Below are 16743 nucleotides of genomic sequence, written 5' to 3'. Positions count from 1 at the left end.
TTAAGAATAGTCGTAAATTGTGCAATGAATGTCATAAAGTATTTTGAATTAAAATCAATATTATCATTTAGAAAGGAAACTATAAGGTAGGTGTGTGAAAGAAAAGTACATTTTTTTATTAATAAACTAAAGGAATTTCATCACATTTGTTTGTTTTTAGAGAATATATGTAGAGAAAGTATAAAAAATAATTTAGTAACACCACCAATTTTTGATTCTCTGTTAAGTATGGAAAGTACATACATATATGTACATATTTTATTACATGTTAATTTATTACATGTAAATTGTACATGTAAAATATGTACATATATGTATGTATATATTTTATTTTATTTTATTTAAAAAAAAAAATCAATACCACAGAGACTTAACAGGTTGCCCCAAAGCGTCAATGTGGTTATAATACAAAAAAAATCCTAAAATAATAATAAAATTCAAGTAAGAAATATGTACACAAAATAAAAACAAAGAAATATAAAGAATAAGATTGAAAAATTATATCGTGCTATTTAGGATTTGTTCCACCAACTCAACATAACTGGCATTGAAGAGGTCCAAGTAAAGTGCCAGTGAGTTAAGGAGTCGAACAGCTCTCGAGAAGGGGGAGTTCATGAGCACGTTTGATTTAGCCCTAATTGGCAAAAAGATATCATGCTTTCTCAAAACTCTATGATTTTCCGGGGCCCAGAATTTTAGTCTCTCCAGGATAGCGGGATTGTGAATCTCTCCTCTAAGTAATTTTACGAATGTGTACATATGTACATGTGTATGTATTATGATTTTATTCAACCCAAATATTAAATGGACAATTGCATTGTAGCTTACGAAATATAGGTCTATAGATAAATATATATATTTATTTATATATCAATGGTCAAAAAATGACTATTTTTACATAGAAAGAATAAAAGGAAAAAAAAATCATAAAAAATTGGAATAAAGATTTAAAATAAGAAAATGATCAATACAAATGTACATAACCACTTATAGCAGTTCACAAATATAGAATTAATAACCAAGTAAAATTAATAAAAAGCTTGTAAAAAAATCGAGTATATTTATTTATCTTTATACACATATACCACAGTGTCTTCACAGGTTACCTCAATATGACACTGTGGCCAAAATATTTTGTATAAACATACATACATATATGTTTCAAGTTATATGTGTTTATATGTACTTATTGTTGATTTTCAAATATCAGTACAAATACAGATATATACATACATATATATTATACATATATACATAGGTATTAGGGCATCCAATCCCGGAAGGTTTTTTCAGCACCCGGATTGCGATGTTGGAAATTTCCGAACCCGAGATTAAATGTATAAGAATTTTTTTTTTTTAATTGAATATTTTTGTATTCATTTAAAAAAATACACGTACATATATACAAATATATTTAAAATATTTCTTTTCACCAAATCATGAATCAATTCAAATTCTTTCTCTTCAAATGAAACGAATGAAATCACATCAATCAATGACTTTAAAATATAGTTTTTAACTTCAAAAAATCGCTGCAACATGAAAAGCATGCTGTTCCATCGATTTTTGATTATTAAGTGAATATGTTGAAATAATAATGATTATCATTTTAATATGATAATGATTATTAATTGAATATGCAAATGGTTGAAACACAATGGTTGAAACCAATGGTTGAAACACAACTTCTTCTCAAAAATCCGTTTAAAAAACAATATTTTCGAGCGGATAAACTAATATAAAGCAAAATATAATTTCACTGTGACATTATATATTATGTGCTCAGCTTCAGCTGGCCATTGCTGATGTGGTAAGTGATTTGAATTATTTGACCTTTTCATATTTATTGGCGATTTACACTTACATGATATGTTATATAAGCTATCAAATACCTATTTTATTAATACAGACTAGGTCAATAGAAATTTTAGTGTGATTATTTTTCACTATGTGATGTAATATTTGGATAGATAACCTACATATTATGCGGTTAATATTAAAATTAAAAAATAGCAGGGCTGCTGAGAGAAATCCCGGGCCCTGGAGAAAATTAATTTCGGGTCCTATGACTACCTAAAAAAAGATCTTATACAAATATATTTTTAATATGCGAAAAATCTATTAGAACTATTAAAAATATATATATTGGTTATTATTTTTTAAAATAATTTAATAAGAAAATATGATATAACAGGTATGATCTCCGACACGGGGCTTCTCGAGTATTCCGGGTTCTGGAACTTTACCCCCGCTCCCCCCCCTCTCATTGGCCGTGTGTATAATATGCTCTTGATTTTCAGAATTATGAATCTCCACAATTTTGTGAATTATAGTGATTTTGGTCTCAAATGATCTTTGTACTCTTACATAATCAGTAAATGCGATCCATAGTTATTTAAATTAAGTTTTCCGTATGGCAATGGTACTTTAACGTTGGTCTGTGGTCAACCACGTAGTTAAAAAATGAAAATAAGTGTTAGTTATCAATCATAAAGTTATCATTAATAAATTTGACAAATTTAGGAGATTGGTTTGATTATTCTCTCTCAGCGGATGAGGTACTATAATATATGTAAATAGAATCATGAGGTTGTGTATACTAATTTTATTATCTTCTTAATTATTTACTATTTTTTATAATTTGTTCAAAACTCCTGCCTAAAGAATATAAAATGTACCCATGTGCCAAGTACAATTTTAGTACTCTACATTCATAATCGCTACGTACAACTGCCATAATCGAAGTCGATCAATATGTGCGATACATTGACTTTGCCTGAAAGCTGCAAGGTTGCAATTGAAGAGTTCATACAAAAAAATGGTTTGAAGGACGTAGCTCTACGCATAAGCCCTGGATCAGAAAAAGGCGACAATTATGTCGGTGAAATGCATAAAATTGAAATAACATCTAAACACAATAAAAGTGTCTTGTTTAATTTAATTGCGAAAACGACTTCAGATAAAGCCATATCTGAAACATTGAAAGTGGAAAACTTGTATAATAGAGAGGCTGATCTTTACAACATAATCTTACCCACATTTAAATCATTTCAAGACGAACATAAGATACCGATTGAAGAACGATTTGACTTTGTCAAATGCTATATAGCAAACACCAATGTAATTTTGATGGAAGACATGAGCGCAAAAGGATATCAGATTTACAACCGTTACAATTCATTTGATTCTGATCATTTAGAGTTGGTGTTGTTCAGTCTAGCTCGATATCATTCACTTTCGTTTGCAATGAAAAAACTCAATCCGGCAATGTATAAGAATTTGGCAAAACTGGCGGATGAAGCGGTCAATTTAGATATTTTGAATCCGTTAATAAAGCGATCTCTTCTTCAAGCAACTGCGATTATAGATGATGCATACAAAGCAAAAAAACTGCTTTCATTTCAGAGAATGGTGTGGAAAATTTTTACAAATACATTGCTTCAGAGAGTGCCGCACCTTATGATGTAATTTGTCATGGAGACTGTTGGAATAATAATATTTTGTTCAAATATAGGGTACTAGCTGTATTACCCGGCTTCGCTCAGTGTTTATAATATAAACCGCTTAAACATGACTAAGCTAATTTAATTAAAAAAAAAAAAAAAATTTAAAAATTTAAAAAAAAAATAAAAAAAAAATAAAAAAAAAAATCAAAAAAAAAATAAAAAAAAAATCAAAAAAAAAATTTAAAAAAATCAAAAAAAAAAAAATCAAATTTTTTTTTTTGCCTTCTAGGGCTTCGCCCTCGGCACCCCCCTGAGCCTTTGCCTTCTAGGGCTTCGCCCCTCCACGCCCCATGAGCAATTGCCGTTTAGGGCTTCGCCCCCATGATCAGTTGCCTTTTAGGGCTTCGCCCCTCCGCGCCCCCATGATTCAAAGCCGTCTAGGGCTTCGCCCCCCTTAGTTAATGCCTTTTAGGGCTTCGCCCCCCGCGCCCCCAAGATTAATTGCCGTTTCGGGCTTCGCCCCCCTTAGTTAATGCCTTTTAGGGCTTCGCCCCTCCGCACCCCCATGATTAAATGCCGTCTAGGGCTTCGCCCCCCCTAGTTAATGCCTTTTAGGGCTTCGCCCCCCGCGCCCCCAAGATTAATTGCCGTTTAGGGCTTCGCCCCCCTTAGTTAATGCCTTTTAGGGCTTCGCCCCTCCGCGCCCCCATGATTAAATGCCGTCTAAGGCTTCGCCCCCATGATCAGTTGCCTTTTAGGGCTTCGCCCCTCCGCGCCCCCATGATTAATTGCCGTCTAGGGCTTCGCCCCCCTTAGTTAATGCCTATTAGGGCTTGCGCCCCATGAGGCTGGGCCCCCCGGGCCCCCTTCGGGGCCCCACGGGGCTGCGCCCCTTGTGGCGCCCCCTTTTGAGCCCCATGGGGCTGCGCCCCATGAGGCTGGGCCCCCCGGGGCTGCGCCCCTTGTGGCGCCCCCTTTTGAGCCCCATGTGGCGCCCCCTTTTGAGCCCCATGGGGCTGCGCCCCATGAGGCTGGGCCCCCCTGGGGCCCCACGGGGCTGCGCCCCTTGTGGCGCCCCCTTTTGAGCCCCATGGGGCTGCGCCCCATGAGGCTGGGCCCCCCGGGCCCCCTTCGGGGCCCCACGGGGCTGCGTCCCTTGTGGCGCCCCCTTTTGAGCCCCATGGGGCTGCGCCCCATGAGGCTGGGCCCCCCGGGCCCCCTTCGGGGCCCCACGGGGCCCCACGGGGCTGCGCCCCTTGTGGCGCCCCCTTTTGAGCCCCATGGGGCTGCGCCCCATGAGGCTGGGGCCCCACGGGGCTGCGCCCCTTGTGGCGCCCCTGGCGGGGCCCCATGAAGCTACTCGCCTTGCGCCCCCGCGGGGGTGAATCCATTGAAACGAAAAAAACAAATCGGCGCCCATGGATCGAAAAAAAAAAAATCGAATCACGTGTTCGATGACGTCACCGATCTACGGACGACGACGACGACGACGAAAACGACGAAAACGACGACCAAGGATACATACAAAGTCTCTTTCCAAATTATAGATTACTAGCTGTATTACCCGGCTTCGCTCAGTGTTTATAATATAAACCGCTTAAACATGACTAAGCTAATTTAATTAAAAAAAAAAAAAAAAATTTAAAATTTAAAAAAAAAATTAAAAAAAAAATTAAAAAAAAATAAAAAAAAAATCAAAAAAAAAAATAAAAAAAAAATCAAAAAAAAAATTTAAAAAAATCAAAAAAAAAATCAAATTTTTTTTTTTGCCTTCTAGGGCTTCGCCCTCGGCACCCCCCTGAGCCTTTGCCTTCTAGGGCTTCGCCCCTCCACGCCCCATGAGCAATTGCCGTTTAGGGCTTCGCCCCCCTTAGTTAATGCCTTTTAGGGCTTCGCCCCTCCGCACCCCCATGATTAAATGCCGTCTAGGGCTTCGCCCCCCTTAGTTAATGCCTTTTAGGGCTTCGCCCCCCGCGCCCCCAAGATTAATTGCCGTTTAGGGCTTCGCCCCCCTTAGTTAATGCCTTTTAGGGCTTCGCCCCTCCGCGCCCCCATGATTAAATGCCGTCTAAGGCTTCGCTCCCATGATCAGTTGCCTTTTAGGGCTTCGCCCCCCACGCCCCCAAGATTAATTGCCGTTTAGGGCTTCGCCCCCCTTAGTTAATGCCTTTTAGGGCTTCGCCCCTCCGCGCCCCCATGATTAAATGCCGTCTAAGGCTTCGCCCCCATGATCAGTTGCCTTTTAGGGCTTCGCCCCCCGCGCCCCCAAGATTAATTGCCGTTTAGGGCTTCGCCCCCCTTAGTTAATGCCTTTTAGGGCTTCGCCCCTCCGCGCCCCCATGATTAAATGCCGTCTAAGGCTTCGCCCCCATGATCAGTTGCCTTTTAGGGCTTCGCCCCCCGCGCCCCCAAGATTAATTGCCGTTTAGGGCTTCGCCCCCCTTAGTTAATGCCTTTTAGGGCTTCGCCCCTCCGCGCCCCCATGATTAAATGCCGTCTAAGGCTTCGCCCCCATGATCAGTTGCCTTTTAGGGCTTCGCCCCTCCGCGCCCCCATGATTAATTGCCGTCTAGGGCTTCGCCCCCCTTAGTTAATGCCTATTAGGGCTTGCGCCCCATGAGGCTGGGCCCCCCGGGCCCCCTTCGGGGCCCCACGGGGCTGCGCCCCTTGTGGCGCCCCCTTTTGAGCCCCATGGGGCTGCGCCCCATGAGGCTGGGCCCCCCGGGCCCCCTTCGGGGCCCCACGGGGCTGCGCCCCTTGTGGCGCCCCCTTTTGAGCCCCATGGGGCTGCGCCCCATGAGGCTGGGCCCCCCGGGCCCCCTTCGGGGCTTCACGGGGCTGCGCCCCTTGTGGCACCCCCTTTTGAGCCCCATGGGGCTGCGCCCCATGAGGCTGGGCCCCCCGGGCCCCCTTCGGGGCCCCACGGGGCTGCGCCCCTTGTGGCGCCCCCTTTTGAGCCCCATGGGGCTGCGCCCCATGAGGCTGGGCCCCCCGCGCCCCCTTCGGGGCTTCACGGGGCTGCGCCCCTTGTGGCACCCCCTTTTGAGCCCCATGGGGCTGCGCCCCATGAGGCTGGGCCCCCCGGGCCCCCTTCGGGGCCCCACGGGGCTGCGCCCCTTGTGGCGCCCCCTTTTGAGCCCCATGGGGCTGCGCCCCATGAGGCTGGGCCCCACGGGGCTGCGCCCCTTGTGGCGCCCCCTTTTGAGCCTCATGGGGCTGCGCCCCATGAGGCTGGGCCCCCCGGGCCCCCTTCGGGGCCCCACGGGGCTGCGCCCCTTGTGGCGCCCCCTTTTGAGCCCCATGGGGCTGCGCCCCTTGTGGCACCCCCTTTTGAGCCCCATGGGGCTGCGCCCCATGAGGCTGGGCCCCCCGGGCCCCCTTCGGGGCCCCACGGGGCTGCGCCCCTTGTGGCGCCCCTGGCGGGGCCCCATGAAACTACTCGCTTTGCGCCCCCGCGGGGGTGAATCCATTGAATCGAAAAAAACAAATCGGCGCCCATGGATCGAAAAAAAAAAAAATCGAATCACGTGTTCGATGACGTCACCGATCTACGGACGACGACGAAGACGACGAAGACGACGACGACGACGACCAAGGATATTTACATACAAAGTCTCTTTCCAAATTATAGATTAGACTAGCTGTATTACCCGGCTTCGCTCAGTGTTTATAATATAAACCGCTTAAACATGACTAAGCTAATTTAATTAAAAAAAAAAAAAAATTAAAAAAAAATTTAAAAATTAAAAAAAAAAATAAAAAAAAAAAATAAAAAAAAAATCAAAAAAAAAAAATTAAAAAAAAATCAAAAAAAAAAAATTAAAAAAAAAATAAAAAAAAAATAAAAAAAAAATTAAAAAAAAATTTTTTAAAAAATCAAAAAAAAAAAATCTAATTTTTTTTTTGCCTTCTAGGGCTTCGCCCTCGGCGCCCCCCTGAGCCTTTGCCTTCTAGGGCTTCGCCCCTCCACGCCCCATGAGCAATTGCCGTTTAGGGCTTCGCCCCCATGATCAGTTGCCTTTTAGGGCTTCGCCCCTCCGCGCCCCCATGATTAAAAGCCGTCTAGGGCTTCGCCCCCCTAAGTTAATGCCTTTTAGGGCTTCGCCCCCCGCGCCCCAAAGGTTAATTGCCGTTTAGGGCTTCGCCCCCCTTAGTTAATGCCTTTTAGGGCTTCGCCCCTCCGCGCCCCCATGATTAAATGCCGTCTAGGGCTTCGCCCCCATGATCAGTTGCCGATAAGGGCTTCGCCCCCCGCGCCCCCAAGATTAATTGCCGTTTAGGGCTTCGCCCCCCTTAGTTAATGCCTTTTAGGGCTTCGCCCCCCGCGCCCCCAAGATTAATTGCCGTTTAGGGCTTCGCCCCCCTTAGTTAATGCCTTTTAGGGCTTCGCCCCTCCGCGCCCCCATGATTAAATGCCGTCTAGGGCTTCGCCCCCATGATCAGTTGCCGATAAGGGCTTCGCCCCCCGCGCCCCCAAGATTAATTGCCGTTTAGGGCTTCGCCCCCCTTAGTTAATGCCTTTTAGGGCTTCGCCCCTCCGCGCCCCCATGATTAAATGCCGTCTAAGGCTTCGCACCCATGATCAGTTGCCTTTTAGGGCTTCGCCCCCCGCGCCCCCAAGATTAATTGCCGTTTAGGGCTTCGCCCCCCTTAGTTAATGCCTTTTAGGGCTTCGCCCCTCCGCGCCCCCATGATTAAATGCCGTCTAAGGCTTCGCCCCCATGATCAGTTGCCTTTTAGGGCTTCGCCCCCCGCGCCCCCAAGATTAATTGCCGTTTAGGGCTTCGCCCCCCTTAGTTAATGCCTATTAGGGCTTGCGCCCCATGAGGCTGGGCCCCCCGGGCCCCCTTCGGGGCCCCACGGGGCTGCGCCCCTTGTGGCGCCCCCTTTTGAGCCCCATGGGGCTGCGCCCCATGAGGCTGGGCCCCCCGCGCCCCCTTCGGGGCTTCACGGGGCTGCGCCCCTTGTGGCGCCCCCTTTTGAGCCCCATGGGGCTGCGCCCCATGAGGCTAGGCCCCCCGGGCCCCCACGGGGCTGCGCCCCTTGTGGCGCCCCCTTTTGAGCCCCATGGGGCTGCGCCCCATGAGGCTGGGCCCCCCGGGCCCCCTTCGGGGCCCCACGGGGCTGCGCCCCTTGTGGCGCCCCCTTTTGAGCCCCATGGGGCTGCGCCCCATGAGGCTGGGGCCCCACGGGGCTGCGCCCCCCGGGCCCCCTTCGGGGCTGCGCCCCTTGTGGCGCCCCTGGCGGGGCCCCATGAAGCTACTCGCCTTGCGCCCCCGCGGGGGTGAATCCATTGAAACGAAAAAAAAAATCGGCGCCCATGGATCGAAAAAAAAAAAAAATCGAATCACGTGTTCGATGACGTCACCGATCTACGGACGACGAAGACGACGACGAAGACGACGACGACGACCAAGGATATTTACATACATACAAAGTCTCTTTCCAAATTATAGATTAGACTAGCTGTATTACCCGGCTTCGCTCAGTGTTTATAATATAAACCGCTTAAACATGACTAAGCTAATTTAATTTAAAAAAAAAAAAAAATTTAAAAATTTAAAAAAAAAATTAAAAAAAAAATTAAAAAAAAAATAAAAAAAAAAATCAAAAAAAAAATAAAAAAAAAATCAAAAAAAAAATTTAAAAAAATCAAAAAAAAAAATCAAATTTTTTTTTTTGCCTTCTAGGGCTTCGCCCTCGGCACCCCCCTGAGCCTTTGCCTTCTAGGGCTTCGCCCCTCCACGCCCCATGAGCAATTGCCGTTTAGGGCTTCGCCCCCATGATCAGTTGCCTTTTAGGGCTTCGCCCCTCCGCGCCCCCATGATTAAATGCCGTCTAGGGCTTCGCCCCCCCTAGTTAATGCCTTTTAGGGCTTCGCCCCCCGCGCCCCCAAGATTAATTGCCGTTTAGGGCTTCGCCCCCCTTAGTTAATGCCTTTTAGGGCTTCGCCCCTCCGCGCCCCCACGATTAAATGCCGTCTAAGGCTTCGCCCCCATGATCAGTTGCCTTTTAGGGCTTCGCCCCTCCGCGCCCCCATGATTAATTGCCGTCTAGGGCTTCGCCCCCCTTAGTTAATGCCTATTAGGGCTTGCGCCCCATGAGGCTGGGCCCCCCGGGCCCCCTTCGGGGCCCCACGGGGCTGCGCCCCTTGTGGCGCCCCCTTTTGAGCCCCATGGGGCTGCGCCCCATGAGGCTGGGCCCCCCGGGCCCCCATTCGGGGCCCCACGGGGCTGCGCCCCTTGTGGCGCCCCCTTTTGAGCCCCATGGGGCTGCGCCCCATGAGGCTGGGCCCCCCCGGGGCCCCACGGGGCTGCGCCCCTTGTGGCGCCCCCTTTTGAGCCCCATGGGGCTGCGCCCCATGAGGCTGGGCCCCCCGGGCCCCCTTCGGGGCCCCACGGGGCTGCGTCCCTTGTGGCGCCCCCTTTTGAGCCCCATGGGGCTGCGCCCCATGAGGCTGGGCCCCCCGGGCCCCCTTCGGGGCCCCACGGGGCCCCACGGGGCTGCGCCCCTTGTGGCGCCCCCTTTTGAGCCCCATGGGGCTGCGCCCCATGAGGCTGGGCCCCCCGCGCCCCCTTCGGGGCTTCACGGGGCTGCGCCCCTTGTGGCACCCCCTTTTGAGCCCCATGGGGCTGCGCCCCATGAGGCTGGGCCCCCCGGGCCCCCTTCGGGGCCCCACGGGGCTGCGCCCCTTGTGGCGCCCCCTTTTGAGCCCCATGGGGCTGCGCCCCATGAGGCTGGGCCCCCCGCGCCCCCTTCGGGGCTTCACGGGGCTGCGCCCCTTGTGGCACCCCCTTTTGAGCCCCATGGGGCTGCGCCCCATGAGGCTGGGCCCCCCGGGCCCCCTTCGGGGCCCCACGGGGCTGCGCCCCTTGTGGCGCCCCCTTTTGAGCCCCACGGGGCTGCGCCCCTTGTGGCGCCCCTGGCGGGGCCCCATGAAACTACTCGCCTTGCGCCCCCGCGGGGGTGAATCCATTGAAACGAAAAAAAAAATCGGCGCCCATGGATCGAAAAAAAAAAAAAATCGAATCACGTGTTCGATGACGTCACCGATCTACGGACGACGACGACGACGACGAAGACGACGAAGACGACGACCAAGGATATTTACATACATACAAAGTCTCTTTCCAAATTATAGATTAGAAGAGATCTTAATTATTTTTTTATTCTGATAATATGAGAATGGTTATGTATGAATTGTCACTTTTTATTAATTTATTTATGAAATTATTGTTACAGAATGGGACACCAGTGGATATGAAATTTGTAGATTGGCAGGTTGCAAGATCTAGCTCCCCCATTACAGACTTATCTCATATGGTTTATTGCAGCACCGATGCACCCATGAGGGCCAAGTACAATACACGACTATTCAATATGTACTATGAAGTTATTAGAAAGCAGTTGACATATTTTGGTTGTGATGTTGAAGAATGTTTTCCACGTGCAGTCTTTGAAAATCATTTGAAAGAATTTTTACCGTATGGATTACTGATGGGAACAATAGTGATACCAATAGTGTTGAGTAATAAAGGAACTGAATTGCAAGCCATTGACTTGTGTGAAGCTGATGATAGTAATGCCAAAAAATTGCCATATAACGAGTTGAGTAAATATCGTGTAAAAGGAATTGTGGATGATTTTATAAACTTGGAGTTGATTTAATATGCGCAATGAAATATATTATTATCTTAATCAATGTACTTTTTAAGTACATTGATTAAGATATAGTTTATAGTTTTATAGTAAGTTTTCTTATAATAATAAACAAATAAATAAATTATATAATTATTTCAAAGATTATTGCTATGTTACGTATGACAATATGCATATGGATTTATTATAGTTATTAAAGTTAAATTACTTTTTGTCTAGGTGTTTAATTATTCAACTGTTATTTATTCAATGTTTTTCCAAGCGCCCCAAGAAGGGAAACCTTGAACGTTCAGAAGTGAACTTTCCGAGCCTTTATTTCAGCAAAATCAAGATTTTCAGTGATACTATTTCCAGTAGATAGAGTTTCAAAATTGGAAAGTCTATTTTGTGACATTGTGAACCGGATATAAGTGTAGGCGGGGTACTGTGTGTTGACCGTATCCCAGCCTAACGAAACACTGTTGTGCTTGTTTTAATAAAGTTTTATTGTTTGTCTATGGTTGTACAAAGGTATTATATTTGGGCAAAAGTATGTCGTTCAGCGGTCTCTGGATATGGTAGAGTGTCGCTGGCTCGGCATTCAGCTATGTTCAGAAGGTCTCTGGATGCGGCAGTGTGTTGCTGGCTCGGCGTTCGGCTATGTTCGGAAGGTCTCTGGATACGGCAGTGTGTTGCTGGCTCGTCCAGCTGGTTGATCTTCCAAGTCCGCGTAGTGTAGTGGTGGCTGGTCAGGAGCTGTATGTCGACTGGTCTGCTGCTGTGTGTCGACGCTTGCTGCTGTGGGTCGACTGGCGTTGTTTGGGTTGTACCTCCTTTTATAGTGTTTCTGGATTCGCCTGACCTATGGTGGTGGTTGTTGATGCGTAAGCAAGGAATGTTCTTTTGTCGATGGGGTGGACTTTTCTGGAACGATTGGCGCCGTTCCGCTCGATGTAGTTTAATGGTGGCGGCGTGTTTCGACCGTTTTGGTTCCGCTCGACTGGTAGGGGCGTTCCGCTTGAGTTTAATATAATGGCTGCAGGTGTGCTTCGTCTGGTTTCGTTCCGCTCTAGTGTGAGGGGTGGAACATTCTCGAAGGATTTGGCACCGTTCCGCTTGAGTTGGATTTGGCACCGTTCCGCTTGAGTTTACTATAATGGCTGCAGGTGTGCTTCGTCTTGGTTTCGTTCCGCTCGAGTGTGAGGGGTGGAACATTCTCGAAGGATTTGGCGATTGATTCCAAGAAGTGCACGTGTTGTTTACGTGTGGTGAGTTCTGCGAGGAATGTGGTTTGTTGTTGTGGAATATTCTCGAATGTTTCGATGACGATGACGATGACGAGATTCCTACATAAGTTTTAATAAATTTTTAATCAAGAATTTTCGGAAAACTACGTTCACCATTTGGTGCAGTTTCAGGCAGTGTCAGCAAATTTTGTATAGTAACCCAAATGTTCGGATACAATTCTTGTAAATTATGCTGTTTTATAAAATTTAATACAATGAGTGAACGCCGCTAGACCCAGCCTACCCCTAAAACCGGCACTGCTGGGATCCTCTAATTTTTGATTATGTCTCGAGGTTTGCAATGATTATGACTTGCTTATAATAATATAATATGCAAAAACATATGATATTATTATAAGTAAGTCATTATTCATAATCATAAGATAACACTGTTCGACAAATGACGACTTTTTTTTGGTTCAGAGACGAGATATGACTTCGAATTTTTGTTATTAATCCACAAGTATAGTCGAAATATGATTTTTCTAAGTGGAATTTTATTTAATTCTCATTTAAAGACAATTTAACATATGATCCCTATTAATTCAATTCAGATTCGTGTAAATACAAGTAAATACTAGTACGAGCTCGCAATTTTACCGATTTAAAATTCAGCACACTTCCAATCAACCCTTTTAAACGAAAACAAAAAATAGTGTGGTCAGAAAACTATTCCAATAAACATCTTTCAATATAAAATACTCAATATAAAATTAACAGTGGGAAAAAATCCCTAATGAAAATACATACTTTTAACTTTTGATTTGAACTGGACGACTACTTAGAAAAATTTGAAAGCTAAAAAGTACTACAAATGAAAGATAAAATACCCTACTATAGATTCCAATATTAATTTTGAACAGGAAATTGACAGATTTTGAGACATCGACCGAACAACACGAATATATAGAAAAATCACGCGATTTAAAAAACACACATATCTACAAATCTCGAGCCAATCGACATTTTTTATTACCAGATTCGTATTTACTGGGCATAGATCTATAAGAGAAGTCATATCTCGTCTCTGAAGCATTTTTCGTGTCGAACAGTGTAATCATTATTATATATACCTCAATAGAAATAATATATTGCAGTAAAGTAAAAAAAAACTTGAAGTATTGGTATTTTAAATTCAATCAGGAAACAAATACATACATACATATATTAATTTCAAGTTCATTTTCTTATACTCTGTTTAAGATTTCAGGTTTGATATTTATATGTATATAAATATGCATGTACATATATGAAAGTGAAATCTAAAAGTCCGCTGCAACCAATTAATCCGATTGTAAATCTAATTAACTTATATTATTATCATTGTTTGACTTAGCTTACTTTCTTATCACAGGTGACTTATTTCAAAAAATTTCATTGTACTTTTTATGTTTACATTTCATTGTCAGTGTTGAAAATTTTCTACTGTGATAAAACTATGACGACCATAAATTTCATACTCGAGATATATATGAATTCTTACATGTTCACGATTCTGTGTTAAAGTATGGACTCACAACCACAATATCTCTTTCTTCATTCATAAATGAGGTGACTATTGAAATGAAAAGTTCTCTCACGTCTTGTTGAACTAAAGTGTAGCAGTTTCTGCAGGAGAGACACCCTGCTATAGTAGATCATGTATAAAATGAGCAATGGATGTCTAAGCTTGGGAAACGAGCCAAATATTTTCTTTCGAGAGTTTCAAATAAGTATTTTCACATTGATAAATAATATGGGTTTAAAAAGAAGCGAGCTCTTCAGGGTTTTGGAAATGTTTCCAATTCCAATCCAAGAATCTTTGATTGCTGCTAACGGCAACCGGAAATAAACAAAATACTATGTAAAATTTATATTATAAATAATGGTTTATATTTAAATTTTACGGGTCCGCAAAATATATTTTCCGTTTTTCAACGGTCAGCAGGGGTGAAGATGGTCGAAAATTACTGTACTAAATAATAAAAATATCAGTGATATAATATTTTAAAATAAATTTTTATGTTAGCATTTTGAATAGATTGATTAATAATGCTCACATATGATTTATAGTCATTTTCTGATTGAATATTAGATACATATACATATGTATTATTGGTATTTAAACAAAAATTCTTTGAAATTATTATTCTTTATATTTTTTTTATCAAAACAATCTAAAATACGATAGCGCTATTCTGTGTGTCTGTGTGAGATAACGCTCGCCTTATATAATAGTCGTTTCGAATCGACATTGAATCGAAAACACTGCCAAAAAAACGTGCGAATATAATACGAACATAATAACGGATCAATAAAAATCTTCTAGAGAAATAAGTCTCTGAGTATTTAGCGCCATCTATTGAAAATTAATTTAATTAATTTATTAATTAATGAATTTTATATTGTGTATATTAATTTTTTTTTATTTTTATTACAATCAATGTACACTCGTCATTACAGATCGCTCCAATGCGATGAGTGTAAGAGAACCGTCAGTACGTTTACAGTATACAGTACGTTCAATAAACATAGAATACAATAAATAATTAATCAAGTACAGAAATAATAATCATAGAGACATCTATGGATTATTTTTAGATTTTGTGCACAATTATTATTACAATTTTTATACACATAATAAACACGAAATTATAGAGACATCTATAGATGTCAGATTTCTGTGCATAATTTCTACAAATTAGACTGTGGCGGCTCGCCGCCACAATACACACAGGTTTTTGTGACAACAGGAAATGATCTATTACCAATTTTCAGGAACCGTTTCAACAATGATCAGATAAAATTGGCAAACTCTGATAGAGAAACGATCGATTTGGAGTCACAAAACCCCCAAATCTAACCAGCAGTTTGACCAGTAGGTATGTAGGTAGATAGGTAGTTTTTACCTTGTTTTTTTCATATTAAACAATTAAATATAAATATATTTAAAAGGTATTTGAAAATAATGACGGAACGAATACAGTACCGACAAATTTCTTTAAATTATTTTTACTTTATCTATGTACGTAGTAACAACAGATGAAGTTTTGTGATCATGCGAAAATTCGAACTCGAGATTTCGACTGATTTAAACTCAGAATCGATTACTGATCACGTTTTCATGATCTAGAAAAAATGTGTATTTTGGGGATTTTTTGAACACCGTTAGTCCTATCGAACTGAAACTTAGTATCGGTTACTGAAATTCTTATCGACATGACGTCAATTTTTTTCAAATTTTTAAGTTGACCAGAAATGGTACCTCCCCTTATAGGTGTCCTCTTTTTTTTTAAGTTTTTGAATTCAATTATCTCCCAAACCGCTAACTGAATCGGACTGAATTTTTTTTACATGTAATATAAATAATAATATTTATAACCTTATTTTTATTTAATAACTTAATATGCCAACACCCATGCGATGATATTTCATGGGGCACAACACTAGTGTATCTATAATACCGTGACATACTTTCGAGCTCAAAAGTACGTAATTATATATATATGTATGTATGTATACCTGTATGTGTACATTATCATTAAAGTATTTAGGTAAATAATTTGTTTTAGACAATGGAAAAATAATGAAAATTTAGCCATTACGGAAAATTACAGCTATGAGAGAGAGGCTGTGGTGTAAGTTCTATGAAAGTTCATTGACCACTACTGGTGAATCTAGTTCTGTGGAAGTTAATTTATCAACCAGATACGCGCAAAGAGAATAATTGTGCTGCCATTAGTACTCAACTTTTATTTTTTATTATATATATTAATATTAATATTTAAGTAATACAATTTTTGACGGGTGATATCTCTATAAAAGCAATTTTGAAATCAACAATAATTCAATTTAGTGTTTGACCTTATGAAAATAATTGTAATTTGTATATTAATAAGGTGACCAATTTTTCCAAATTCAAAATCAGGACATTTTTTTCCAAAAACATATTTCTAAATACTTCAATACTTCAATTACCACCGAGCCATGCCAGCAGCATGGCTCGTGATCGCTGGGTTCGATCCCATGAATTGACCTCGATCGAATAGAGTATATTTTATTTTTTTTTGATTTTTAAATGCTTTTTATTATTAAGAAATTATGTTCACGATACATCTTATATCTATTTTAATAGCTACTGATCTACTGATCATTCTCTATTTTACAATTTAATTTAATTTGGTTAGTAATCATAGTATTATATTATTCTAATGTTAATCTACAGCATAATAGGAAAAATAGCTCAAAAACCTATTTACATGGACGCACATTTATGAAAAAACGAATTCATTTTCTTAAATGCTCTTATACAATTCTACACAAGACTGGTAAAAATTATACTATGTAAGTGATTAGCAAACATTTTAAGGTTTCAACATTTAATTTCGTTTTAT

General features: G+C 42.7%; 2 protein-coding genes across 2 annotated transcripts in view; one reads left to right on the top strand and one right to left on the bottom strand.

Annotated features, from left to right (window-relative positions):
• Window positions 1-16743, bottom strand: part of LOC143914729 (uncharacterized) — a 202877-nt gene that overhangs the window by 175874 nt on the left and 10260 nt on the right. The window lies entirely within an intron of this gene.
• LOC143914727 (uncharacterized) lies at window positions 2755-16076 on the top strand. The gene is made up of 4 exons (XM_077435030.1): window positions 2755-3204; window positions 10689-11025; window positions 14813-14865; window positions 15948-16076. Exons 1-4 carry the CDS (start codon window positions 2755-2757, stop codon window positions 16074-16076), a joined length of 969 nt encoding a protein of 322 aa, XP_077291156.1.

Source organism: Arctopsyche grandis, chromosome 7 (genome assembly GCF_051622035.1).
Source record: "Arctopsyche grandis isolate Sample6627 chromosome 7, ASM5162203v2, whole genome shotgun sequence".
NCBI classification, from domain to species: Eukaryota; Metazoa; Arthropoda; class Insecta; order Trichoptera; family Hydropsychidae; genus Arctopsyche; species Arctopsyche grandis.
The sequence above is the reverse complement of the archived record's forward strand: the minus strand, read 5'-3'. Positions and strand labels throughout refer to the sequence as shown.

Bases quoted from the DNA above. Each gene is read 5' to 3' on its own strand.
- LOC143914727 (XM_077435030.1), top strand. From the start codon at position 2,755: ATGTGCGATACATTGACTTTGCCTGAAAGCTGCAAGGTTGCAATTGAA. The intron at 3,205-10,688 runs GTGTTGTTCAGT...TTATTGTTACAG, and splicing joins ATTCTGATCATTTAGAGTTG to AATGGGACACCAGTGGATAT. The intron at 11,026-14,812 runs GTAATGCCAAAA...TCGTCATTACAG, and splicing joins CTTGTGTGAAGCTGATGATA to ATCGCTCCAATGCGATGAGT.